Source organism: Pantherophis guttatus, chromosome 3, assembly GCF_059756535.1.
Source record: "Pantherophis guttatus breed Tessera chromosome 3, ASM5975653v1, whole genome shotgun sequence".
Lineage (NCBI taxonomy): Eukaryota > Metazoa > Chordata > Lepidosauria > Squamata > Colubridae > Pantherophis > Pantherophis guttatus.
This window is the reverse complement of record NC_142065.1, coordinates 184,508,340-184,530,210: the sequence shown is the minus strand read 5'-3', so window position 1 is coordinate 184,530,210 and position 21,871 is coordinate 184,508,340. Positions and strand designations below refer to the sequence as shown.

The 21,871-nt window shown below is 35.7% G+C and overlaps 1 protein-coding gene across 8 annotated transcripts in view; it reads right to left on the bottom strand.

Annotated features, from left to right (window-relative positions):
* Positions 1-3,954: 3,954 nt before the first annotated feature.
* The window catches only part of RALYL (RALY RNA binding protein like), a 228,607-nt gene continuing 210,690 nt past the window's right edge, over positions 3,955-21,871 (bottom strand). For 7 of the 8 annotated variants that reach the window (XM_060681914.2, XM_060681915.2, XM_087890750.1 and 4 more), the window contains 6 exons: positions 19,987-20,034; positions 18,420-18,583; positions 18,078-18,191; positions 15,658-15,830; positions 7,395-7,440; positions 3,955-6,369 (listed from right to left, as the gene is read on the bottom strand). In XM_060681914.2, the coding sequence (XP_060537897.1) occupies positions 6,281-6,369; positions 7,395-7,440; positions 15,658-15,830; positions 18,078-18,191; positions 18,420-18,583; positions 19,987-20,034 (634 nt within the window). In that variant the 3' untranslated portion in view covers positions 3,955-6,280. The remainder of the gene's footprint in view (positions 6,370-7,394; positions 7,441-15,657; positions 15,831-18,077; positions 18,192-18,419; positions 18,584-19,986; positions 20,035-21,871) is intronic. The other variant, XM_034422352.3, reaches the window with a different exon arrangement.

Below are 21,871 nucleotides of genomic sequence, written 5' to 3'. Positions count from 1 at the left end.
ATAGGAAGATGTTGAAGCCTACTATGGCTTAGGTAATAGAGTGGTCTCTACATCTTTAACGTTTTTATTTGAAATAAATTATCCAATTTCTTCAATATTTCTATTGTTTTTTTGGGGGGGGGTTGGTTAACAGAAAGTTAAATTTTGAGATCCTAACACAATTAAAAGCCATAGTGAATCATGCCTTAGGCCAGGCCCAGTGTCTGAAAAGAAAATATTCTATTACCTATTACACTGTGAGCCATACCTGGAACAACCACCCACTTAAATGCAAATGGCCACTGGAGTTTCTTACATTTTCTTTGAAGCTTTAAAGTCTGCAGAGCTGTACAATATCCTAAAGAAAGGCATCATATAACAATCTTTTTTGAAGGGGGTAATGGGTACAAACTGACCAATAAACAGTAGCACAAAGCTAGATCCCCCCCCCTTTCAATTGTTAAACCCTTGGGAACTGGTAAGCCTTGCTAATGTATCATTTCAAAGAATTGTCAACAGACTTGGATCTTCTCTTGCCTCTGGACAACTCCAAACCAGTCTTCCAGAAATGCCTATCAAAAGAAATGTCATGCTAGCAAGAAATCAGGAGTCATGGGCCACCTTGAGAGTACTAACTAGAAAAGGCACTCTAAATTCATACCGTAGTATTTCTTGACTGGATTTGCAGTTTTCACTATGTCACAATATTTTTTCAAACATTGCCCTAATGTCTTGTGTTAAACAAGCCACATTGTTTTCCAAACCTTAGTTTATGAATTAATAAATGACTCTGGACAGCTCCTCAAATGCAAAAGAGCAGCAATTTCATAAAAGCAAAGACATATCTATAAAACAACAACCTTTCAAAGAAAAAGAAACATTCATCCATACCTGACTCCAGTTTAAAGAAACAATCCATCTTAATCCAAATCCTGGGGAAAAAGCCAGTTTGTAAGTACTTGAAGGCTTATACAATAGGGATATGATGGGATTTGTCTATCTAGGATGTTATGGTTGGTTGAATTATGCGTACTTATAACAAAGCAGAATTTAGCAAAGTTATTGCATTTCTTTCTTTTATACAGACCACTACATAAACATAAAAAGCTTAAAGTTTCCCACATAAGCCAGAGATTGCAGTGTCCATATAAATCCTAGCATAGATGAATTATTTTAGATTTTTAAAATTATGTAATTAAAATATATTCAGTGATCTGGAATAACAAGCAATGGTCATATAACACAAGATTACATTGTTACCAACTGAAAATTTGCAAGAAATCAAAATATTTAACGTTTAAAAAAGAAGCCCCTGGGCAAGATGCAATATTAACCCCCCCTCCCCCATCCCCAGAGTAGGGGAGTTCTTTAGACTACAAGTTGGGATCCCTTAGTTAGCACAGTATGTAAACCTAACCATTTTTTTCTTCAATCAGTCTCTTCCACTGAAATACTACATAGGATATTTTATTGCTCCAATATTTCAGTAAGTCGTGCTCAGAATAGCACCAAATGATTGCAACACGGGTTGCTCTAGTCTAGTGATATTGTGCTAGCTCAATTTTTTTACTGAAGTCAAAGTTTGCTAGACTAAATAAAGCAAATAATACACAATTCTTTATATTGTGAAAATAAGCCCACAAATCTGTCCTCCACTTCTGCTCCAGGTAAGAGATGGCAACTATATACTGTACATTTCAATTTTTTTTTTTGTTTCACTTTGGCATTAGAATGATTCATTCTGTTTGGATGAATTGCGTGTTTTTTTTTTAAATTGCTGTTCAAGAGCTGGTGAACTTTCCATCTGACAGAACTATTGGGTAGAATTTTCTTGTCAAAACTATCCATGTGCAATTACATGACTACTTTTCTTCCATCTCATTTCTTCTCAAGTTATTGATCTGCCGCTCTTATATACCCTGTTAGAAATCCAGGATCACCAAAACCAAAACTTCTAATAAATTTGCCCACAAGACCAGAATCAAACTGTCGACAAGGGAGGTATGCCACTTTTCTGCATGGTGGACTTTGTACTTAAAAAGAAAGTGAAATTTTGACATAAATGTGTATATAATCAGAGGAAGAAACAGCCAGCTAGTCTAAAAGGCGACTCATGCTTGAAATCAGCGTAACTGATTTTATCAAGTTTGCTTTCAAAACCTATCGTAGATTTCCAAAACCCTTGATCTCGGAAATGTTTCCTTAAATAACAATGCTTTTGGACCTACCATCTTCTTGATATGGTATATTGATTATAAGATTCATTAATTTGGAATATCTATATCTATATATTTGTTTCTTATGCAGAACATGAAAAATATATAATCAATTTGAAGCCTTATATCAATGAGAAATTATTGCTACTAATCAGGGCAACAGTGCAGTATTTTGGCTTCAGAGGCTAAAAGATATTTTGGAGCTATCAGATCAAGAGACATTTAGGATCTCTCTGCAATTTCTAAAAGCAGCTGTGATTTTCCTGGGATTTTATAATTCTAGCAGAATTTGGCTAGAATTTAGGATTACAGCTCATGCCTCTTAACTAATAAAAGCCTTTTAAACTGTTTTAATTATCTAACAGAATACCCTTATCAGCATTATTAGAGTGGGAAAAAACCCTCTATTCACTCTTGCTTTCTCAAGACAATTATCAGGATATTTTTCCTTATATATTCAGTTTTCTGAGTAGAGCCACCAGGATCTCATTTTCTTCCCTTTTATTTTCAAGAATTGCCATCCTGCTTAAAGGAACATTTTATATGGAAGGTCAGTCTCATATTGAAAAACACCTATTTCCATTTAATTTCAGTTACATGGTATTATTTAGAGATCACATTCACAGAATTTGTAGTACCAAGGTGACATGAAAAGTCAATCTTATTTGAAATTGCAATGGTTTATAGTGCTGAAGATTTTTAGTATCGTCTTATTGCTGCGGTTGTGACTATTTTTTAACTTGCTGAAATAATACAGCCTTTTGAAAGATGTGTTGAGATGTCCTGCCTATGAATTACTTTCAATATTGGTAATAGCCATTGAAGGTCTATCATGATAAATGATTATCAGAAAAGTTGTTTTCTAACTTAGATAGCACCTTAGATGTTAGCACAGATCTGCAGTCACTTTTCAACTGATTTACAGCCTGGAGATAATTCAACCATTTTGATAATTAGCAATCCCCCCCCCTCAAGTTTCAGAAACAATGGATGGAAACTAAGCAAGGAAAGCAGCAACCTGGAAATAAGGAGAAAGTTCCTAACAGTGAGGATAATTAACCAGTGGAACAGCTTGCCTTCAGAGGTTTTAGGGGCTTCATCACTGGAGGTTTTAAAGAAAAGACTGGACAGTCACCTATCTAAAATGGCAAAGGGAGTGGTGGGATTCAGCCAGTTCGCACCTATTCGGGAGAACCGGTTGTTAACTTTCTAAGCAGTTCGGAGAACCAGTTGTTGGAAGAAATCTTATTTTATTTTTTTCCACTTTACAGGGCTAATCCTGTAAGGCAGGCAGGAAGGAAACATTCTGGTGTTGTTTCTAGCCTAATCTTTATGGCCTGCTTACAGAAACTGCCTCTCTGGTTAACCCTTATTACATTGTAACAGCTAAGGCAAAGTGCCCATCGACGTGAGTGATGTTGAGTTGGCCATGCCCACACGGTCACATGACCACGAAGCCACGCCTACCCAGTTGGTCATTAGGGCAGAGAACTGGTTGTTAAATTATTTGAATCCCACCACTGGGTACAGGGTCTCCTGCTTGAACAAGGCATTGGATTAGAAGACATCCAAGGTTCCTTCTAGCTCTATTTTGAGTGATTGATTGAAACAGTAGCATAAATTTAAAGATGTTTACTTAGGAATAAAATTTTGAGTTTACACAGTATGTATATTGGATGTCAGCCTGATTTTTTTTCTGGACTCCCTGTTAATTTCCACTAGTATTTTTACAGAGGAACTACTGAAGAGAATTAGTCCATTAATCAGAGGAAAATATTTATTTACAGGAATGTAAAATTTATGTTACAGCATTTGAAATAAAATTGTATTGAATATTGACACAAAACCAAAATGTTAAGAAGATGAATGCAAATAAAGATTCTGTCCTATTATTGAAAACCTACATGGCTTTTAAAAATGGCTGTAGAGTTCCCTTATGGATGCGTCATGTTTTGGATTTAATTCAAATGAAGTGTTCTGAAATTTGTAGGAGCTGAAACTATTTCCTTTCTGCAACTCATTAAAGCAGCTGCCTCATGTTCTGAAAAACTCCTTCCAAATTGTATTGTTCAATCCTATATTTTACTCAAGTAATAATACTTTCCATGGTCTTTAAGATTTTTTTTCTCATTTCATAGAAGAATTGTTCTAAACCAAAATGCGGTACAATTTAATGCATGTTTAAAAAAGAAGGGGAAACATCCTTATGACAATAGAATCAACATTCCATCTCCTTTTCTGGATTCATTTGACTTGCATGCAAGGATATTTGGCAAAGGGATGCAGAAAGCAACCTTGCACATTCTCTTCTTTCTCTTGGTACTTTTATAATCACTGCATGGAGTGAGAAAAAATAATTTATACAGAAAATAGGTAGCTTTTATGGGAACATTGTAATAATGCAACAGACAGAAGGTCAGGGTGAAGGAGCTCTCAGTTCAAGTAAAACATGTGTTCTGCCTACAGAAAATTCCAGCTTGAGTCTCTGGCATCTGAACTAATGCTTAGATTTAGCAGATGGCAGCTTCACGTTTTATTCGCAGGTTTAATTGAGCAACAGGCTGTTCCTTTCCCATAGCTTTTAATCTGGTGATACAATCTGCATTTAGAGATGCTTTACAGATAGCATACTGCATATTCCTGCCTGAATCCTTATGTATGGACATTGTAAGAGTCACATTCAAGCATTGTGAAATCTATAACACCCAACTGAGGCACTGTACAATTGACATCTAGATCTGGATAATTCATGAATTGTATGCGTAAAATGATGCAGCAATGAATTCATGGAAGCCGCATTTCCAAAAATGAAGACTGAAGAAATATTTGTGAAAATATACTAATTGAAGCCTTTGAAGAGGTTTGGGGGAAAGATCATATACCCAGTCAGTGAACACTTACCACAATCAAACACATCTTCTATTTAATTATCAATGTAGACACGATTGAAGTTTTGATGGTTCCTTTGGGCCCTCAGAAAAGTGCTTGCATTTGGTAATGACGTCCTATTAATTAAGTTGACAAACTACACTTATTCTATTCTTATACAGATTAATATGAATTATGATCATAGAAACAATCTAGTTTCAAGCCTCGTTCTCTAAGCAAAACTGAAAAAACAGGACAATGGCATTAATTAACACTTTTTGTATGTTATTGAGAAGAGAGAGATGATGTTTCTGTGGTAAGTCACACATATACAGTATATATGTATACTGTATAGTGTATGATATGGTCTATTCAGTATGATGCACTCATTTTGCAATTCAACTCCAGAGAAACCAATGTATCTATCTACCTATCTGGCTAAAATAGGTTAAAATTAGAGTCTCCAGTCACCTGAGTGAAGAGCTAAAAAAAAAAAGATAGGCATCAAACATGCCAACATGGCAACACTCATAAAAGTATTAAGAGATTTTTGAACCATACTGATCTATAGTTTATCCAAAATGTGCTTATCTGAAGCTAAGGGTAGCAACATAGAGGTTGGGGCATATTGACATTAATAATAGTTTTCTACTGATACCACAGGAAATGGTTTACAGAATATATTCAAATTATATCCATTTTAGTGTAATGATGCATTGAAAATCTTCAAAGACAAATATTGATTTGTTCTTTTCTAAAACCCACTAATGTATGTATTTGCCTTAAAGCAGGAATAAAAAATAATTAAAATATATATATATATATATATATTGGCTCATAAATTTTTGATGATCTCATCATTATGCTGTAAACATTTAAGTGCAATATCACTTGACTGTATATATGATGAACATAAATCATGCTAATCATAAAAATAGCTTTTACAAATATACATTTGTATACAGTATTTCTTTTGCTTTAAATATGTCCTTCATATTATCATACAAGTCATTGGCTATCTGACATCAAAATAAAAAAAAATACCAATGATTAGCCAGGAGAAACACATTTACAGTCTAAACCATAAAAGTATGACAATCGCATAGTTTTAAACATATGTTTTAAAATTTTGAATGGCAGTTTCCATTTCCAAAAGTAAATTCAGTTCTTCATACAAATTGAGTCAAAGATGTTACGAGCTGACAATAAACTGTAGTTTACATTTTCACACAGGGAAGTCTATGAATTATCTTCTCAGCTTCCAAAAGGGTTGTGTAAGGGTCCCAATTCATTTGATCTGTAGAAACTATAACATAAAATATAGTTGTGTTTTAAAACATTTCGAAGAATAGATAATAACATATGTAATTAATAGGAAAATATTTTATAGAAAGCAATTGATTTGGATCAGTTTTGTGAAATGACAAATATTAATCTTTTCTCCAGTTCAAATTTACTCACCCGAATTGATATGACACGTGCAAGAACCTACAGTTCTCTAGTTTTCAGCACCGACTACCTAACCAAGTGCTCTTAATGAGGCAAAAGTAATTCTGAAGTTTCTTATTCTTTTTCCAAGTTAAAAGCAGGGGTGAAATCCAAATTTTTTTACTGTCAGTTCTGTGGGCGTGGTGTGACTTGGTGGGCGTGGCAGGGGGAAGGATACTGCAAATCCCCATTGCCTCCCCACTCTGGGGCCAGCTAGAGGTGGTATTTGCTGGTTCTCCGAACTACTCAAAATTTCCACTACCGGTTCTCTAGAACCTGTCAGAACCTGCTGGATTTCACTCCTGGTTAAAAGTAAATTAAAAATCGACCTATTTCCTAATTTGGTTCATCCACACAATGGCACTAAACTTGGGTAAAAAACATTTGACATTCATTATTAATGCCGATGTATTTTAAGTTTGACACCTATACAAAAACTTTCTGCTTCTCAAAGTAATGTACTACCGGTATACGAAGAACAAAATGAAGTGCTGAAAGTAGGTTCATGTGAAATCAATTAACAGACTTATCAAGTAATCTTTCAAGGGTAGAGATAGGGTTATGAAATTAGAGGCATTAACATTTTCCACATATTGTATGAAGGTCAACTAGTCTGTAGAGCTACTATTATACAATTCCTATTAACGAAGTCACTTTGAAAACTCTTATCTGCAAGCTCTTTCTATTAGTAAGAGCTAATAGAGCAATTTGGTAGTACCAAATTGACAGAACAGCTGAACAGAAGAGGTCTATTTTGTCCTCCTTCAGTTTCTTTCCTGCATCAGAGGCAGCCCTGAAGATTAGTTGAAGAGCTCTGTTGCTCTTCTTAGAATAAAAGCTCACCTTGCAGTTTTTGTTTGTTTTTCTTTGTTTTCTTGCTTGTCTTTTTCTATTATATAAAAGTCAAAAGCCAGGTATTACTGAAGATACATTTTTAGCTTGTTATAAGTACTAAAATGCTTCCTTATGCTTAAGAGCATTGTAAATAATCTATTTTTTAAAAAAAAAAAACCACTGCTTTGCTGTTGCTTAAGACCTTAAGAGATGGGCACTGGCAATCTCAATAATTAGCAGAAAGGACATAAGGATATTTGCAACATTCTCAGGTTTATTTTAATGAAATGGGAAGGAAATCCATCTCAGAAGTTCACAAAGAATTAGCAATGTAAACTGATAATGCCATTATTACCAACATTCTCAATCTACAGTAGAGGTCTCTAATATATTCATATTACGACTCCTAGCAAAATCAACTATACAAATGATAGGAGCAGCACTTTAACACATCTGGAGGCACTCATTTTGGATAAAGCTACTTTATTAGATTTATGCTTAGATTTCACCACTGTATGCCAGTCTCCAACTTTTCTGGTAAAGAAAGAACTACTTTACTGGTCCCTGAAAATGCTGGCCCCTGAAACATAACTAGGAGTTTTTGGTAATACATGTCCTGGGATTTTGCTTGTAATTTTTATGCAAAACATGAAGTACCGTATTTTTTTTTTTAATCCAGGAAAAGCTGCTCTTGAGTGAAAAGTTAAGCATTCATATGAGAACAGAAAGATTTTACAATAGAAAGGTTCATTATATTCATTAAAAAAAATAAATGGGATTTGAACATGAGAGGAAAGCAATTAAGTCTAGCACCATGCCTAAGAAGTTTTTTTCCAGAATAATGGACAGCTGAAATAAATGAATTGAACATTCATTTGTTAGTTCATTTATACAGAATGGAGCAGTAATCTAGTTGAGTGCAATGCTAGCTATATTAAGCACAGAACGTCTGATTTTCACTTTTTGTAACGTAATTTTTTAACAGTTATAGTTTATTAGAAATATAATATGTTTAGAAAGTCTGACACAATAATACTTTCCAAGTGATCAAAAACTTATTTTTAAAAATTAGTTCTATTGATATTTATCTAGAGAACCACAAGCTTGAATTATTCTAACAATAGTTCCACACATGGATGGCAAATTCATTTAGTTCACAGTTGAACACATTTTCAGAACAACATACAAAGAAAATCATTCAACCTTTATAGTTCTACAAATTGTGTATGGCAATTGCATTTTGTCTGTACCTACCATACAATTCTGGGAAAAGATATGCTTTTACTTTCTCTCTCTCTCTTTCTCTCTCTCTCTTTCCCTCCCTCCCTCCCTCTATCTATCTGTCTATCTGTCTATCTATCTATCTATCCATCCATCCATCCATCCATCCATCCATCCATCCACGTGCTTTCGAACTGCTAGATTGGCAGAAGCTGGGAAAAGTAACAGGAGCTCACCCTGTAATGTGGTACTTAGGGATTCGAACCGCTGAACTGCCGACCTTTCAATCAATAAGTTCAGCATCTTAGCCACTGAGTCATGTTTACTTCATAATTAAATGTTTACTTCATCATAAAAAAAAAATCATTAAAAATGTTTACTTCATCATTAAAAGGTACTATCAAGAGTGCTGGAGATGTAGTTTTAACCAGCCAGTGGAACACACTGAATCTGAAATGGAAGAATTGGGGTGAACTACATTTTGCATCTTATAAGATAGTCTGTAGTATTTATATATAAGTTTGTTTATTTATTTATTTATTGTTCAAATTTATATACTGCCCTTCTCCCGAAGGATTCAGGGCAGTGAACAGCCGAAGATAAAAATACATAGAATACAAAATTTAAAAATAGTTTAAAACAAATTAAATAGTATTGGTCCACGACAATTAAAACACCCCCAATTTAAAATCAAATTAAGAACTAAATTACTCAATTAAAAGAGTTAGACCAGCCCAGCTTGTTGGACTAGAAAGGTCTTGAGGGTGTGGCGGAAGGTGCATAGATCTGGAATCCTCCTTATCTCCGGGGGCAATTCGTTCCATAGGGCAGGTGCCCCCACAGAGAAGGCTCTCCCCCTGGAGGCTGCCAGCCGATACTGTTTGACCAATGGCACCCCGAGGAGCCCCTCTCTATGGGAGCATACTGGCCGGCGGGAGGCTCTTGGTGGCAGAAGGCCGTCTCAAAGATACCCGGGTCCTAAGCCATGGATCGCTCTAAAGGTGGTAACCAGCACCTTGAATCATACCCGGAAGACCACCGGAAGCCAGTGCAGCTCGTGCAGGAGAGGTGTTACATGGGAGTGCCATGTTGCTCCCACAATCACCTGCGCGGTTGCATTCTGGACCAGTTGGAGCCTCCGGGTGCTCTTCAAGGGGAGCCCCATGTAGAGAGCATTGCAGTAGTCCAGACGGAAGGTGACGAGGGCGTGAGTGACCATGCGTAAGGAGTCCCGATCCAGAAACAGCCGCAACTGGCGGATCAGGCGAACCTGATAAAATGCCCCCCTGGCCATGGCCGCCACATGTTCTTCCAAGGACAGTCATGCGTCCAGGAGGACACCCAGGTTGCGAGCCCTCTCTGTGGGGGCCAACGACTCGCCCCCAATAGTCAGCATTGGCACCAGCTGACTATATCGGGACGCCGGATGCCATAGCCACTCGGTCTTGGCAAGGTTGAACCTGAGCCTGTTTCTCCCCATCCAGGTCCGCACGGCTTCCAGGCACCAGGACATTACGGCAAGGGCATCACTGGGGTGGTTCCGGGTGGAAATGTACAGCTGAGTGTCATCAGCGTACTGATGGAACTGCACCCCAAAACCACAGATGATCTCACCCAGCGGCTTCACATAAATGTTGAACAGGAGGGGCGAGAGGACCGACCCTTGCGGCACCCTACACATAAGGTGCCTCGAGGTCAACCTCTGTCCCATTGTCAACACAAACTGCGACCGGTCAGAGAGAAAGGAGGAGAAACATCGCAGCACGGTGCCCCCCACCCCCTCTAACTGGCGCAGCATGATACCATGGTCGATGGTATCAAAAGCCGCTGAGAGATCTAAAAGGACCAGGACAGAGGAACAACCCCTGTCCCGAGCCCTCCAGAGATCATCAACCAATGTGACCAATGCAGTTTCCGTGCTGTACCCAGGCCTGAAACCCGACTGGAGTGGATCTAGATAGATCGCTGGTACTGGGGAAGTTGTCGCGCCACCACACTCTCAACAACCTTCGCCAACCTTATTATTTATAAAGTAATAATAAACATTTCACCAGGCGCTGATATCCACTGATGTAATTCATAGTTATTGCAGTAATACATAAATATTACTTATTACATTAATCATTTCAATATGATTGTGGCTCTGATTGAAAATATCCTAATGTCAAATAATTCATCAGATGTCCTTTTTATTTTACAAAAAGGCATGGCATCAATTATCTGCAGTGACTAATCCTCAGGCATAATAGCCTTTCAAAAGAAAATCCATGATAGACAGAACTACAATCACACCTAATAAGAATTATTATTACAGTATTAATAATATTCTGTTGGTATCATTCCAAAGAATAACTTTAAAAATCCTAAAAATGTTTTATTGACATCATTTCTATTTATTAAAAAATAGCACTTTAGAACGTGCTACTATTATAGTTGAATACTGCACTGCCTTTTAAGTTGTGTTCATGATGGGTACCTAGGATATATTCTGGCCCTCTCTAGTCACAAAGGCAAAGTCCTGAATTCCATGAATAATTTATCTAGTTTCATTTCATTATTTTGCTCAGGGCAAGACAGAAACTCAAGAAATGTTTGTTTTCGGGGTAACTTAGGCTAAAGGAAGACTAATAATCAGCAGCAAGACATCATGGAAGAAAGTTCCGTTTTTGGAAAGCAGGGCAAAACTAAAGAATTGCATTATATAATCTAAATTGTTCAAATTAATATTTCCAAGAAATAACTTCCATTACAGAAACCTTTAACTTTTCCATGTTTTTTTGAATTTAGTGGGGCATAATGCAATCTGCAATATTAATATAAGGCTGTTAAGAACCTGACCTCTGTTCTCTGAAGAGGTCAACTAAACAGCCATCCAATATGCTGGGAGCTTATTGTGACTGTGCAAATCTTTTGTTGGAAGGTGCTTTGCAACATTAAGGAAGGCACAGGCATATAAAGCAGTCACCTCTTTTCCCTGGTTCACCCAGCTGCTTTGCAAACTCTACTTTCTGATTCCGCTTGCAAGAAAAGTGAACCTAAATAGTGGTGCACATACACAGATGAGAGGCAGCTAAGAGCAGTTGTTTCCAAATAAGCCACAGCAATTTTGAAAAAAAAACAAAACCCACAGCTGCATTACTGATTAAAAGAAAAGTGCCTTGTAAGATTTCCCATGCATTACAAAGTACCTTTTTAAAAAAGAGCTTGCATATTATCACCATGAATATGCCTTATTCCTAAATGTCTTCTGATACGTTACTGACCCAGTGTGTGTGTGTCTATAATGACACAATCTTTTTGAGGTAGCTAGATAAGAAACAGTTCAGAGTATCTTACTGAAATTATACTTATGACTACTGAATTTCAAAACATCTGTTTTAGTATCCAAGGTTTTAGAAGGTCTCTGTCTGAGTTATATATTTTTTAAAAATAGCTCAGTTTATTTTTAACAACCTGCATTTTCCAGATGTGTTGGGACTCAATTACCCAGCCACTAGGCAGTTAAAGTTAAGATACACCTGGAAGATGTCAAGCTATGAACAGAACTATCTCTACACAACACCGGTTCCACTCCCTAGGAAGGGATGGAAACAGGAGTGAAAAAAAGTCAATCTTGAGAGAAAGAAAGAGAAATAAATAACCTTGTTATAGGGACAACAAGTATATGTCTCTGTTAAAAAAAAGTACAGAGAAGATTTGTGTTGGAGACAGAGAGCACATCTCTTGAAATGTTTTTTTTAATTAAATAATGAAAAGAAAACAATTCTAAGTAAACATAGCTTCCTTCCTTTAAAAAAAAAAGATTAAATACTTGCATGGCAATCTCTTTTACTGCTTTGTTTCTTAATTTCATAGTTAGCCCTCTTGTTTTATAAGTATAGGAACAGAAATCTTTTCAGGCAGTGCAATATTTTGCTGCAGGAGAGAAGCCCAGCTCTCTTGCTTAAAAAATAATAATAAATCAGATGCTGAGAAATGAGGATGTCATCCTGTTTTCATCCCTTTCTAGGAGTGGAATTAGTATTGCACTGGTGTCAGTTCAAATCTTTCACCCTCCAGCATTTTTGTGTGTGCTTACGTCTATGTACTAGATAGGGTTGAGAAGGGAGATATCTTTATATTTTAATTCAGAATGGCTGCAAGATAAAAGAAATAACAACAAGGCCACACATTTTCTTCAAGGTTAGCTTCAAAAACATAGGGACACTTGAAATTTGAAATCACAGTAGCCTATATACTTTTATATATTAAATCAAACATTTCATTCATTTCAAATTTAATCCACCATCTTCAGGAAATAATCTGTGGTACATTCCAGCTGGCTAGAAACCCTTTCAGCAGCTGTCAGTCGAACACATTAATTGAAAGCGAATTCCACCACAATCCAGAAGAGCTATGCCCAAGCAGATAGGTCTATTGCTTTGCATTAATAACTTGACAAAAAAGTCATTATGCTTTAATTTGCCCTGTCTAAAATATGCAATTGAAATGCTTTCAAGCTAGTTTCAGTAGGGGAGATGTGATGGATATTAAATTTGCTATTAACGAATTGAAATAATAGTATTCATAAAACATTGCTTCTCTCTAACAAGTCAGCAAAGAGAGTGCAGGGCAAAGAAAAGGCATTATTGGTGTAGGTGGCAATGATAGTGATGCAAATGGCAGCAGTCCCTTGCTGCAGATTCTGTCATTGATAGCTAAATAGGAGCAGAAGGTACATCCATCCCCCATACCGTCTTCACATTTTCCAGGGCAATTTAAACGCTTCCCAAAGGTTCTTTCACAATTGCAACAGATTGACTCTGCACCCCTGGAAAAAAATATCTTGACAAAACCACTTTGCATAGTTGTTTGTATCTGTTCAGTTGATCTTTAAGTCTTTTTCTATGCAACAATTTGCTCCTGAAAAACTCTTTAAAGAGAATCTTTTTGCTTTTTTCAGAATCACATTAACAATGCATAGGCATAGTGCACATCACAGATTACAAAATCTGATGACTCTTGTGTTTTACTTCTCCTACAGCTATAAAATAGTTCCAGCTATTCACGGAGGTAAGAGATGACCTTGCTGAACTCTTTTATGCTGCTGATTTTTGCTGTCAGCAATAATTCACAAGAGAAAAGGAACATAGCCCTATCCTTATTCGGAAGCAGAAGCCATATGACTGCTATTCCATAAGGCTAATTGTAGTTCTGCTTATGACAGCCTTATACATTTAAGATGCACAAATGAGGAACAGATTCCACCATCTCCTTCTGTGCTTTGGTGCCTCTTTAATTATTGCCACTAAGTGTTGATGTGCCACTAAATCACATTATCAATAAAGAAGATTCCTTAGGACAGATGTGAGATGCTCCCCTGTTTAGTTCTTTGTCCAGCTCACTCTATTAATTCCTCTCATTGGCCCGCTCCAGCTTTTGGCACCTTGTGAACATTATTTAGAAGGCAAGATCAGTGTGATAGGAAAGTATCACCCCTTTATCACTTCCTTTTGGCCAACTTGCTTTCTTGTCTTGTTAAAAAGGTTTGCAAATTTGGAGAGTTCCATAAAATGCCTTTGTTGGAGAAGACAGTTCAAAGGAAAAAAATGTAGACATTTGATTGGAAGTAATAAGTACGATGTGACTAAACACATTATTCTCAAACATACACTCAACCACAACCCCCAAATCTCTATATGTAATTTTCCTTTATTCCCAGATATTGACTACACTGCAGGCTTTCTTTGGCCATCAATAAGAGATGAGTCAATACTATTTTGGTAACGTGTGTTGGATTTGACTGAACCTAAATTTTGAGTAGAGGCAAATCTGTAGTTTAATGAGGCAAAGCAGGATCTACAGGAAATAGCAGTGCTTTGTGAATGATTCAGGGTGCTGAAGATAATGAACTATAAAACACTGAGGTAGAATGAGAAGGTGGGAGAAGAATGCAATGATTTGTAACTGCAAATCTTTCTTCTACTTAAAAACACTTTATGGGGAGCTCTATACTCATCCCCTTTTTGTTGCAGATGACTCAGAATTCCTCTTGAGCATTTTGGATAAGAAATATGTGATTGCAATAAATATATTTTGAAAGTTAATTTATATTTTGAGAGGTTCACCAAATTTATTCCATCATTATTTTTTAAAATTAATTTTCAGGTTTGACAACACATCTAGAGAGTATATTGGATACATAAGTATCAGCCTACAAATGTGCATTTGATTTTCGACATTTTTCAGATTTATCACTAATAATAATATTTTAAGTTAATATGTTGCCTAACTCCCAGTGCCTCTGGGTGGTTTATGCTAGTTTTGGACAGTTTTGGAATAAGAAACTTAGAACTTAACTCATTTTAGCTCCTCAGTTTAAGAGATATCAGTGACTTCACTGAAATCCTGGTTATTTGAATGGTTGTTTCCACAGGAATCAGGTTCAATGCTCACTTTTAATTTTGCAGGACACATACAATATATAAAATATGTTTTCATAGCAGAAAACCTTCGCTATGGGATAATCTCAGTTTAAAAATAAATTTGGTATAAACTAGACCTGATACAAGGTTACTTTGGTTCAATTTACATCTAAGGAAGCCATTTTAAAATAACACAGAATTTAAAAATTAGTTTGATTTAGCCCAAAATACTTACTGGCATTATAGTCAACTTAAGCACTTGTTATTTGATTTATTCAGTAGAGGTGCAATTGCTGCGTTACGTTAAAGGTTTTAGAAGAATTATCCATACAGTAACCTTTTTTAAAGGAAGATGATATTAATTATTTACTTAACCTTCGGAATAATGCTTGAAAACCCTATCCTGGTAAGCAATAAAGAGTTGCATTAAAGGTATAAAATTCATTTCCTATTATCTTAAAATGGAGACTATAAAGCAACAAAAAAGTGCTTTTATGTATTCTGGATATATCAGATAATATTTATTAACAGTGGTTATAATCATTCTGCTACTGTAGATTAAATTGGAAGATGGAACATGGTAGCCACCTCTTGTTATTCTGTTTCCCCTTTTCTTTACTGTACATAGGACACTTGTAATTTCTTACCAGCTCATTACTACCATCCTCATCAAAATCTTCCTCTATCCCATCTGTCATTTCTTCTCCGTCCCCATCCAGCCCTCCTTCAATAGGCTCTTCTGTAGAGTTGTCGGCATTCTCTGATGTGCATTCTTCTTGGATCAACTCTACACAGTCTTCTATTTGTTTCTTTTGAACTTCTGGAATATACAAATTACCATATAATTCCACTTGCATGGAATTATCACATTTATGGATTATTAAAAATTATCAGAATAAAGGACTATTCATATAATTAATAGCACATTTATCAATTAAACCACATACCATATTTTTCGGAGTATAAGATGCTGCAGACTATAAGATACACCTACCTTTTTTGGGGGGGAAAACAAGGAAAAAAAAAACTGCCTCTGCCTCCAGCATCCATGCTGGTTTGCCGCAGCCCATTTGCCGCTGCCGCAGCCCATTCACCACCACCCATTCGCCACCGCAGTCCATTCGCCACAGCGTGTTTGGTGCAGTGCGTTTAGTGCTGCCGCGGCCCATTTTCCACCATCACAGTTTATTTAGCGCAGCCCGTTCACCACTGCCACGGCTCATTTGCCGCCATGGTGGCCTGTTCATCACTGGCCTGTTTGGCATGGCCCATTCGCTGCCAGTGCGGCCCACTCTAGAACAGCTGATCAGAGCCACACCAACTCCCTTCTCCCGCAACACTAGCTGTATTAAGACATATCAAAATTTTCATCCACTTTTGGGAGGGTGAAGTGTGTCTTATATTCCAAAAAATATGATAGTTAATTAACTTATAGACATTTATTTAATAGAAGGGAGTAGACTATATATTAGTATAGAGATCCATTCTCTATCATCTGAAGACGATGAAAGTTGAGATAACAAGTGGATAATATTTCATATCAATATGAACAGTGATAACAGAGAACCAGAGATGAGTTTTGAAGAAAAAATGTATAATAGTCTGATTAAATCTAGTCCAAAGGAAAACAATTCTGTGAACTGCCATGAGTAAATGATTGGGAAGAAAATAAGATAGTACAAAAGAAAGTTATTGAGCAATTTGGTATCCTAAGAATGAGAATGATGACTTCAGAGTAACTTCTTAGAAAAGGTCTATTTTAAATATGCTCTATAAGCATGACCTTATTATATTATAAAGGAATTTTGCCATTTTATTTGCTCTGAAATTTTTGTTTTAAAATTACTTTTTTATTTTGGAGCAATTCAAAATTTTTGAATAGCTATTGCAAAAAATAAAAAATAAAGTCTTCTTGTCCACAACAGGTGTTGCCATTGCTAATAGTGGCATTGATTTTTTAAGAGATACTGAGTTACAGATTTCATTAAAGGATGCATAAAACTTATTTAGTTTTAATTGTGAACTGTTTCACTTTTGGATATTTCTTTAATTCTTTCTTTAATTCCATTTTATTGTATTTTATACTGTTGAATTATTTAGCCAATTTGTTCCCATTTTTTAATTCAACTGGACAACAGAAGATTTTTTTTGCATTATCTTGCAAACAGTCCAGTAGGGATTAATCCCAAATTGTATAAGACATTGTATGGAGGGTTTTTTTTTGGCAAAGAGGGGAGTCTCATTAACATTACATGTGTGTCTAACTAGATATGAACTCCAGTGAATCAAGATTTAATTTCAAATAAGAAGAAACAGCCAAATGTTTTGGAGAAACCCTATTAAAGGACTGTCCTATCTTTTCTTCTTGACTCAATAAGTTTCAAGAATCAGTTTAAATATTGTATTCTCTATTCAGGAGAATACTCAATAAAAGCAGTTTTCCTATAATGTAGATTATAAATACATCCAATCTGTGTCGGTCACAAGGACCAGAAGTTTAGTCTGCCAAACTGGAGTAATTGGATTCGTACTGGAGCCCATCCTGGGCTCCAGTACGAATGGGCTCCAGTTTGGTGAGAAAGAAATCCAATTTCTTTCTCACCAAAACATTCTCGTCTTGGAGCATTCTGGTGAGAGAGAAGTTCCCTGAGGATGGGCTCCAACGTCTGAAGATTCCAGCTTGGAAGACTAAACCTCTGATACTGGCGACCAATCCAGATTAGATATACTGTAATATAATCTGCGTCATAGGAAAACTGTGATTTTATTGTTACTTGTCTCTCACCAGAGAGAATAAATTGCCTTTTGAATTTAATTTTAACTGGTGGATCATGATAGAATTTTTAAAATTTACTTCAATTTTTAGGTTTACATCTAAATCTAAAATTGAGGAAAACTTAAACACCTTAACTTAAACTCAAAATTTTAAAACAAACACCTTAATTTAAACACCTCCAAATTTTCACTGGTACCTACCTCCAACCTCGAATGACAATATAATTGATTTTACGGTGGATTAATTCATGTTTTAATGAGTTACTAAGAGTTATAGGCAATTTTCTTCTACCTGTTTGAGCTTTCTGCTGCTTTTCAATCTTCTCCAGTCTCCCTAGCAAAGAATCAATTTTTGTTTTGATCTGCGTTAATTCCTTCTTGATTGTCTGCAATTCATCTGATTTCACTAAAAGTGAAAAAAGAATAGAACAGCAATAATAAAATGGTATAATATTATTTCTTTTAATATTAAATAATTAAATATTTAATATTTAAATATACTACATTATACTAAAGAATACACTGCTAATAAAGCAAACATTTTTGGAAGGGAGTATAGTCACCTAAACATCTAATTACCCTTAGTTATTTTCAAAACTAAAGAAGTTAGTTCACAATGTATGCATGAACTCACATTTTGATCCTGCTGAAGAAGCTCCACTTGATATAGACCTTGATGTCCCTTTCATGGAGAAGACTCCTTTTCCTCTGCGAGTTGCTGTGACTGTTACTCGTGGGCGTTTCAATGGAATCACAGCACGAGGTGGGGCAGGAACCCGGGTGTGATAATCAAATAACCTTCAGAGAATAGAAACAGAGGCTTCGGAATGTTCAATTGTAATTTTATGTTAGGTAGATTTTGCATACTAGGTTCTGCTCTTTCATATGAGAAAGCTGACCTCCAATATTTCAAAAGGTTTAATCAGAGTTAAATTACCGTGTTTCACCAAAAATAAGACCCTGTCTTAAATTTTTTTGAACCCTGAAATAAGCGCTTGGCTTTATTGCAATGCACTCAAAAGCCCGATTGGGTTTATTATCAGGAAATGTCTTATTTTGGGAGAAACAGGGTAGATTTCAAGAGTTCATCAATAACAATATTTATATTTCATTACAGTCAATGTGTAGCTGTTTTTTTTCCACGAAGAACATCATTATAAACTGACTTTGCCGTAATGTGAACATTTTTATCTATATAATTTTATTTCAGTCAATTAATTATGAAACTATTAAAAGCAATTCCACTTTCCTTTGCAGATGTGTTTGGATTACAGTTCCCTGTACTCTCAGAAATCATGGTTTTCCATAATATCTATACATATAAAGAGCACATAGCTAAGCTGACACATCAGATAAACTGAAGTACTTCTAACTCACAAAGAGAATGATAAGAACTTCAAGTGTTTTGGAGAATGATAAATGTCTTTCCTTGATACAGTCCCATTAGCTTCTCATCAAATTTTAACTGTTTATAGGAATGAAAAACATTATTTGCACTGATATCATACTACCAACTTCAAATCATATTGGTTTTAAATATATGGTTGTCATTAGATAAACATGCATAATTATGTGCATACTTTCCTGGAACAAGTTAGAATTGCTTATGGGTAAATATGCCCCCAAATGATCTACATATATATGATAATCAACAGGAGATGCCAATACAGAAATACTGTATTTCTGATTTGTAGTTTATGTGTTTGAAAATTTTTGCAATATATCTAAGTAGTCTGGCTTGTCTTTTTCGATAATGGTACTAATATTCTGTACTAATATTTATATGCATACAGAGTTCCCAGCACAACTACCAGCAAAGCTCTGTAGCTCTATTCATGGCTAGGAGAGCTTGACTGAGTGAAAACCTTGTCCAAAAGGAAAACAACAACAGCTGACAGCTTATTAAACTGAGAAAAAAATGTTTTACATATAAGTAACTAACTATAAGTATTTAATTTATTTAAGGATATTTAAACTTAACTGTAATGAACATCATTACATTTGTACATCAACATATAAATCGAAGGAAGGTTATCCTTTTATCTAAAGGATCTATCTAAAAAGCCTTTCCCATAGACCCAGTTCAACTCTAACACAATTCCTGATGATTTCCTGAGAAAATTAATGCTCTCTTCCCAATCTCTTATAATAAATAAAAATGCAGTTCATATATGCAAAGGCAGGAAGAAAGGTACACATACCGATTGTAGAAATCATCTCTGTAATAATCATAATCAAAGACATAACCACTGCAAGAAGAGCAAAGAAAAGTCCCATGAAGAGATGAGGCAAATTATATTAGTTAATAATAATTTGTAAGGCATGAATCACAATAAGAATTTTTATCTAAGTTTGGTCTTATGGTTAAGGCACCAGGCTAGAAATTAGGAGACTATGAACTCTAATCTCATCTCAGGCATGAAAGCTTCGTGGGTGACTTTGGGCCAGTCACTCGCTTTCAACTCACCTGACCTCACAGGTGGGGGAAATAGGAGGAAGAAAGGAGTATTAGATATGTTTGCCACCTTGAGATAATTATTAAAAAATAATAAAAGCAGGGCAAAAAAAATAAACTAATTTTTAAAGTAAAAATAAAAGTAATATCCTATACTTTGTTCATATATAGTACTAAAACTTGTTGGCATAATCTTTAATTGGATGAAATGGTGTATCATAGGACAATAATTTTTTGAACCAAAAAAAATGGTTCATATGGTCTAATATATAGAATATGTCCAAAATCTGAGACCCATGCCTCCAAAGAAAATGACCTTTTGGAAAGTTGTGGTTATGGTCATGTGAGCTTTATTTTTAATGTTTTTAATGTTTCATGACAGTGTCCCAGCCAGAGGAAGCTTTTGGATATGTATTTCTTTACCCTCTGCTAGACAGAATCCAATTATGAGTTCAAATAGAGTTGTAAAAATCAAATTTAAGTTAAGGTGCATGTAAGCTTGAGTTGTATCATGTCCCCCCTCCATCCCATGAAAACAACATTTGTGACTCATGCAAAAATATTTGCCTCAATTCTCTCCCTCGCCTACCACATTTAAAAAGTCGTTCTTGAAAGCCTGTCACTTTCCTTGATATGAATGTCTAGGCATCAAATGGTCACTTACTTTTATACCAAATAAAAATATTTATTGTGTGATTTTGATATACCGTATTTTTCGGAGTATAAGACACACCGGTGTATAAGACGCACCTTAGTTTTTAGGGAGGAAAATAAGAAAAAAGCTGATTGGTAGGTGGATCAGTCTCCCAGAATACCCCCAATCAGCTGTTCCCAGAGGTGAATTTTAGCAACAGGTTCATTGGTTGTGAATTCTGTGCCTTGCTTTTTTTCCTGCTGCTGAAACTCTGTTTCAGAAAAAAACTTTTCTGCCTCTGAAAGCCTCCGAAACAGAGCTTCAGAAAGGAAGGCTTTTTTTCCTGAAGCTCTGTTTGGAGGCTTTTTTTCTGAAGCACTATATATACTCTGTTCAATCTCCTTTCTTTGGTATTGGCATGTAGATTAACCTCTTCCAATCTGTTGGTTATTGTGTCATTCTCCAGATTTGTTAGCATAATTTGGTTACTGATTCTTCTTTTGTTGCTTGCCATATTATTTTAAATAAAAGCCTTTCTGAGGCTTTTTTTCTGAAGCTCTGTTTGGAGAGTTTTTTTCTGAAGCTTCTGAAGTTTCTGAGGCTTTTTTCAGCCTCTGAAATCTCTGTTTGCGAGGCTGGGCAGGGCTACATTTGGAGTATAAAACGCACCCAGATTTTCATCCTCTTTTTTGGGGGGAAAAGGTGCATCTTATATTCTGAAAAATATGGTATATATAAGCCAAATGGTAAACATATGAATAACAAAAACAAGCTAATAGTATGAACTTCCAGAATGAATCATTTTCTTTTCTTTTGAAAAATCCTGTTGAATCACTCACATCCCCTCCCCTCTCTCTATGGTAATGAAAATAGAAAATAAGAAAGAAGTAGATGAAAACATAAAGTTGAAAACTGAAGATGGTAATTTTTCTGAATCATAATAGATAATGACTGTCTCACTGGCAGTTACTGACAAGCATAATAGGCATTATTTGCC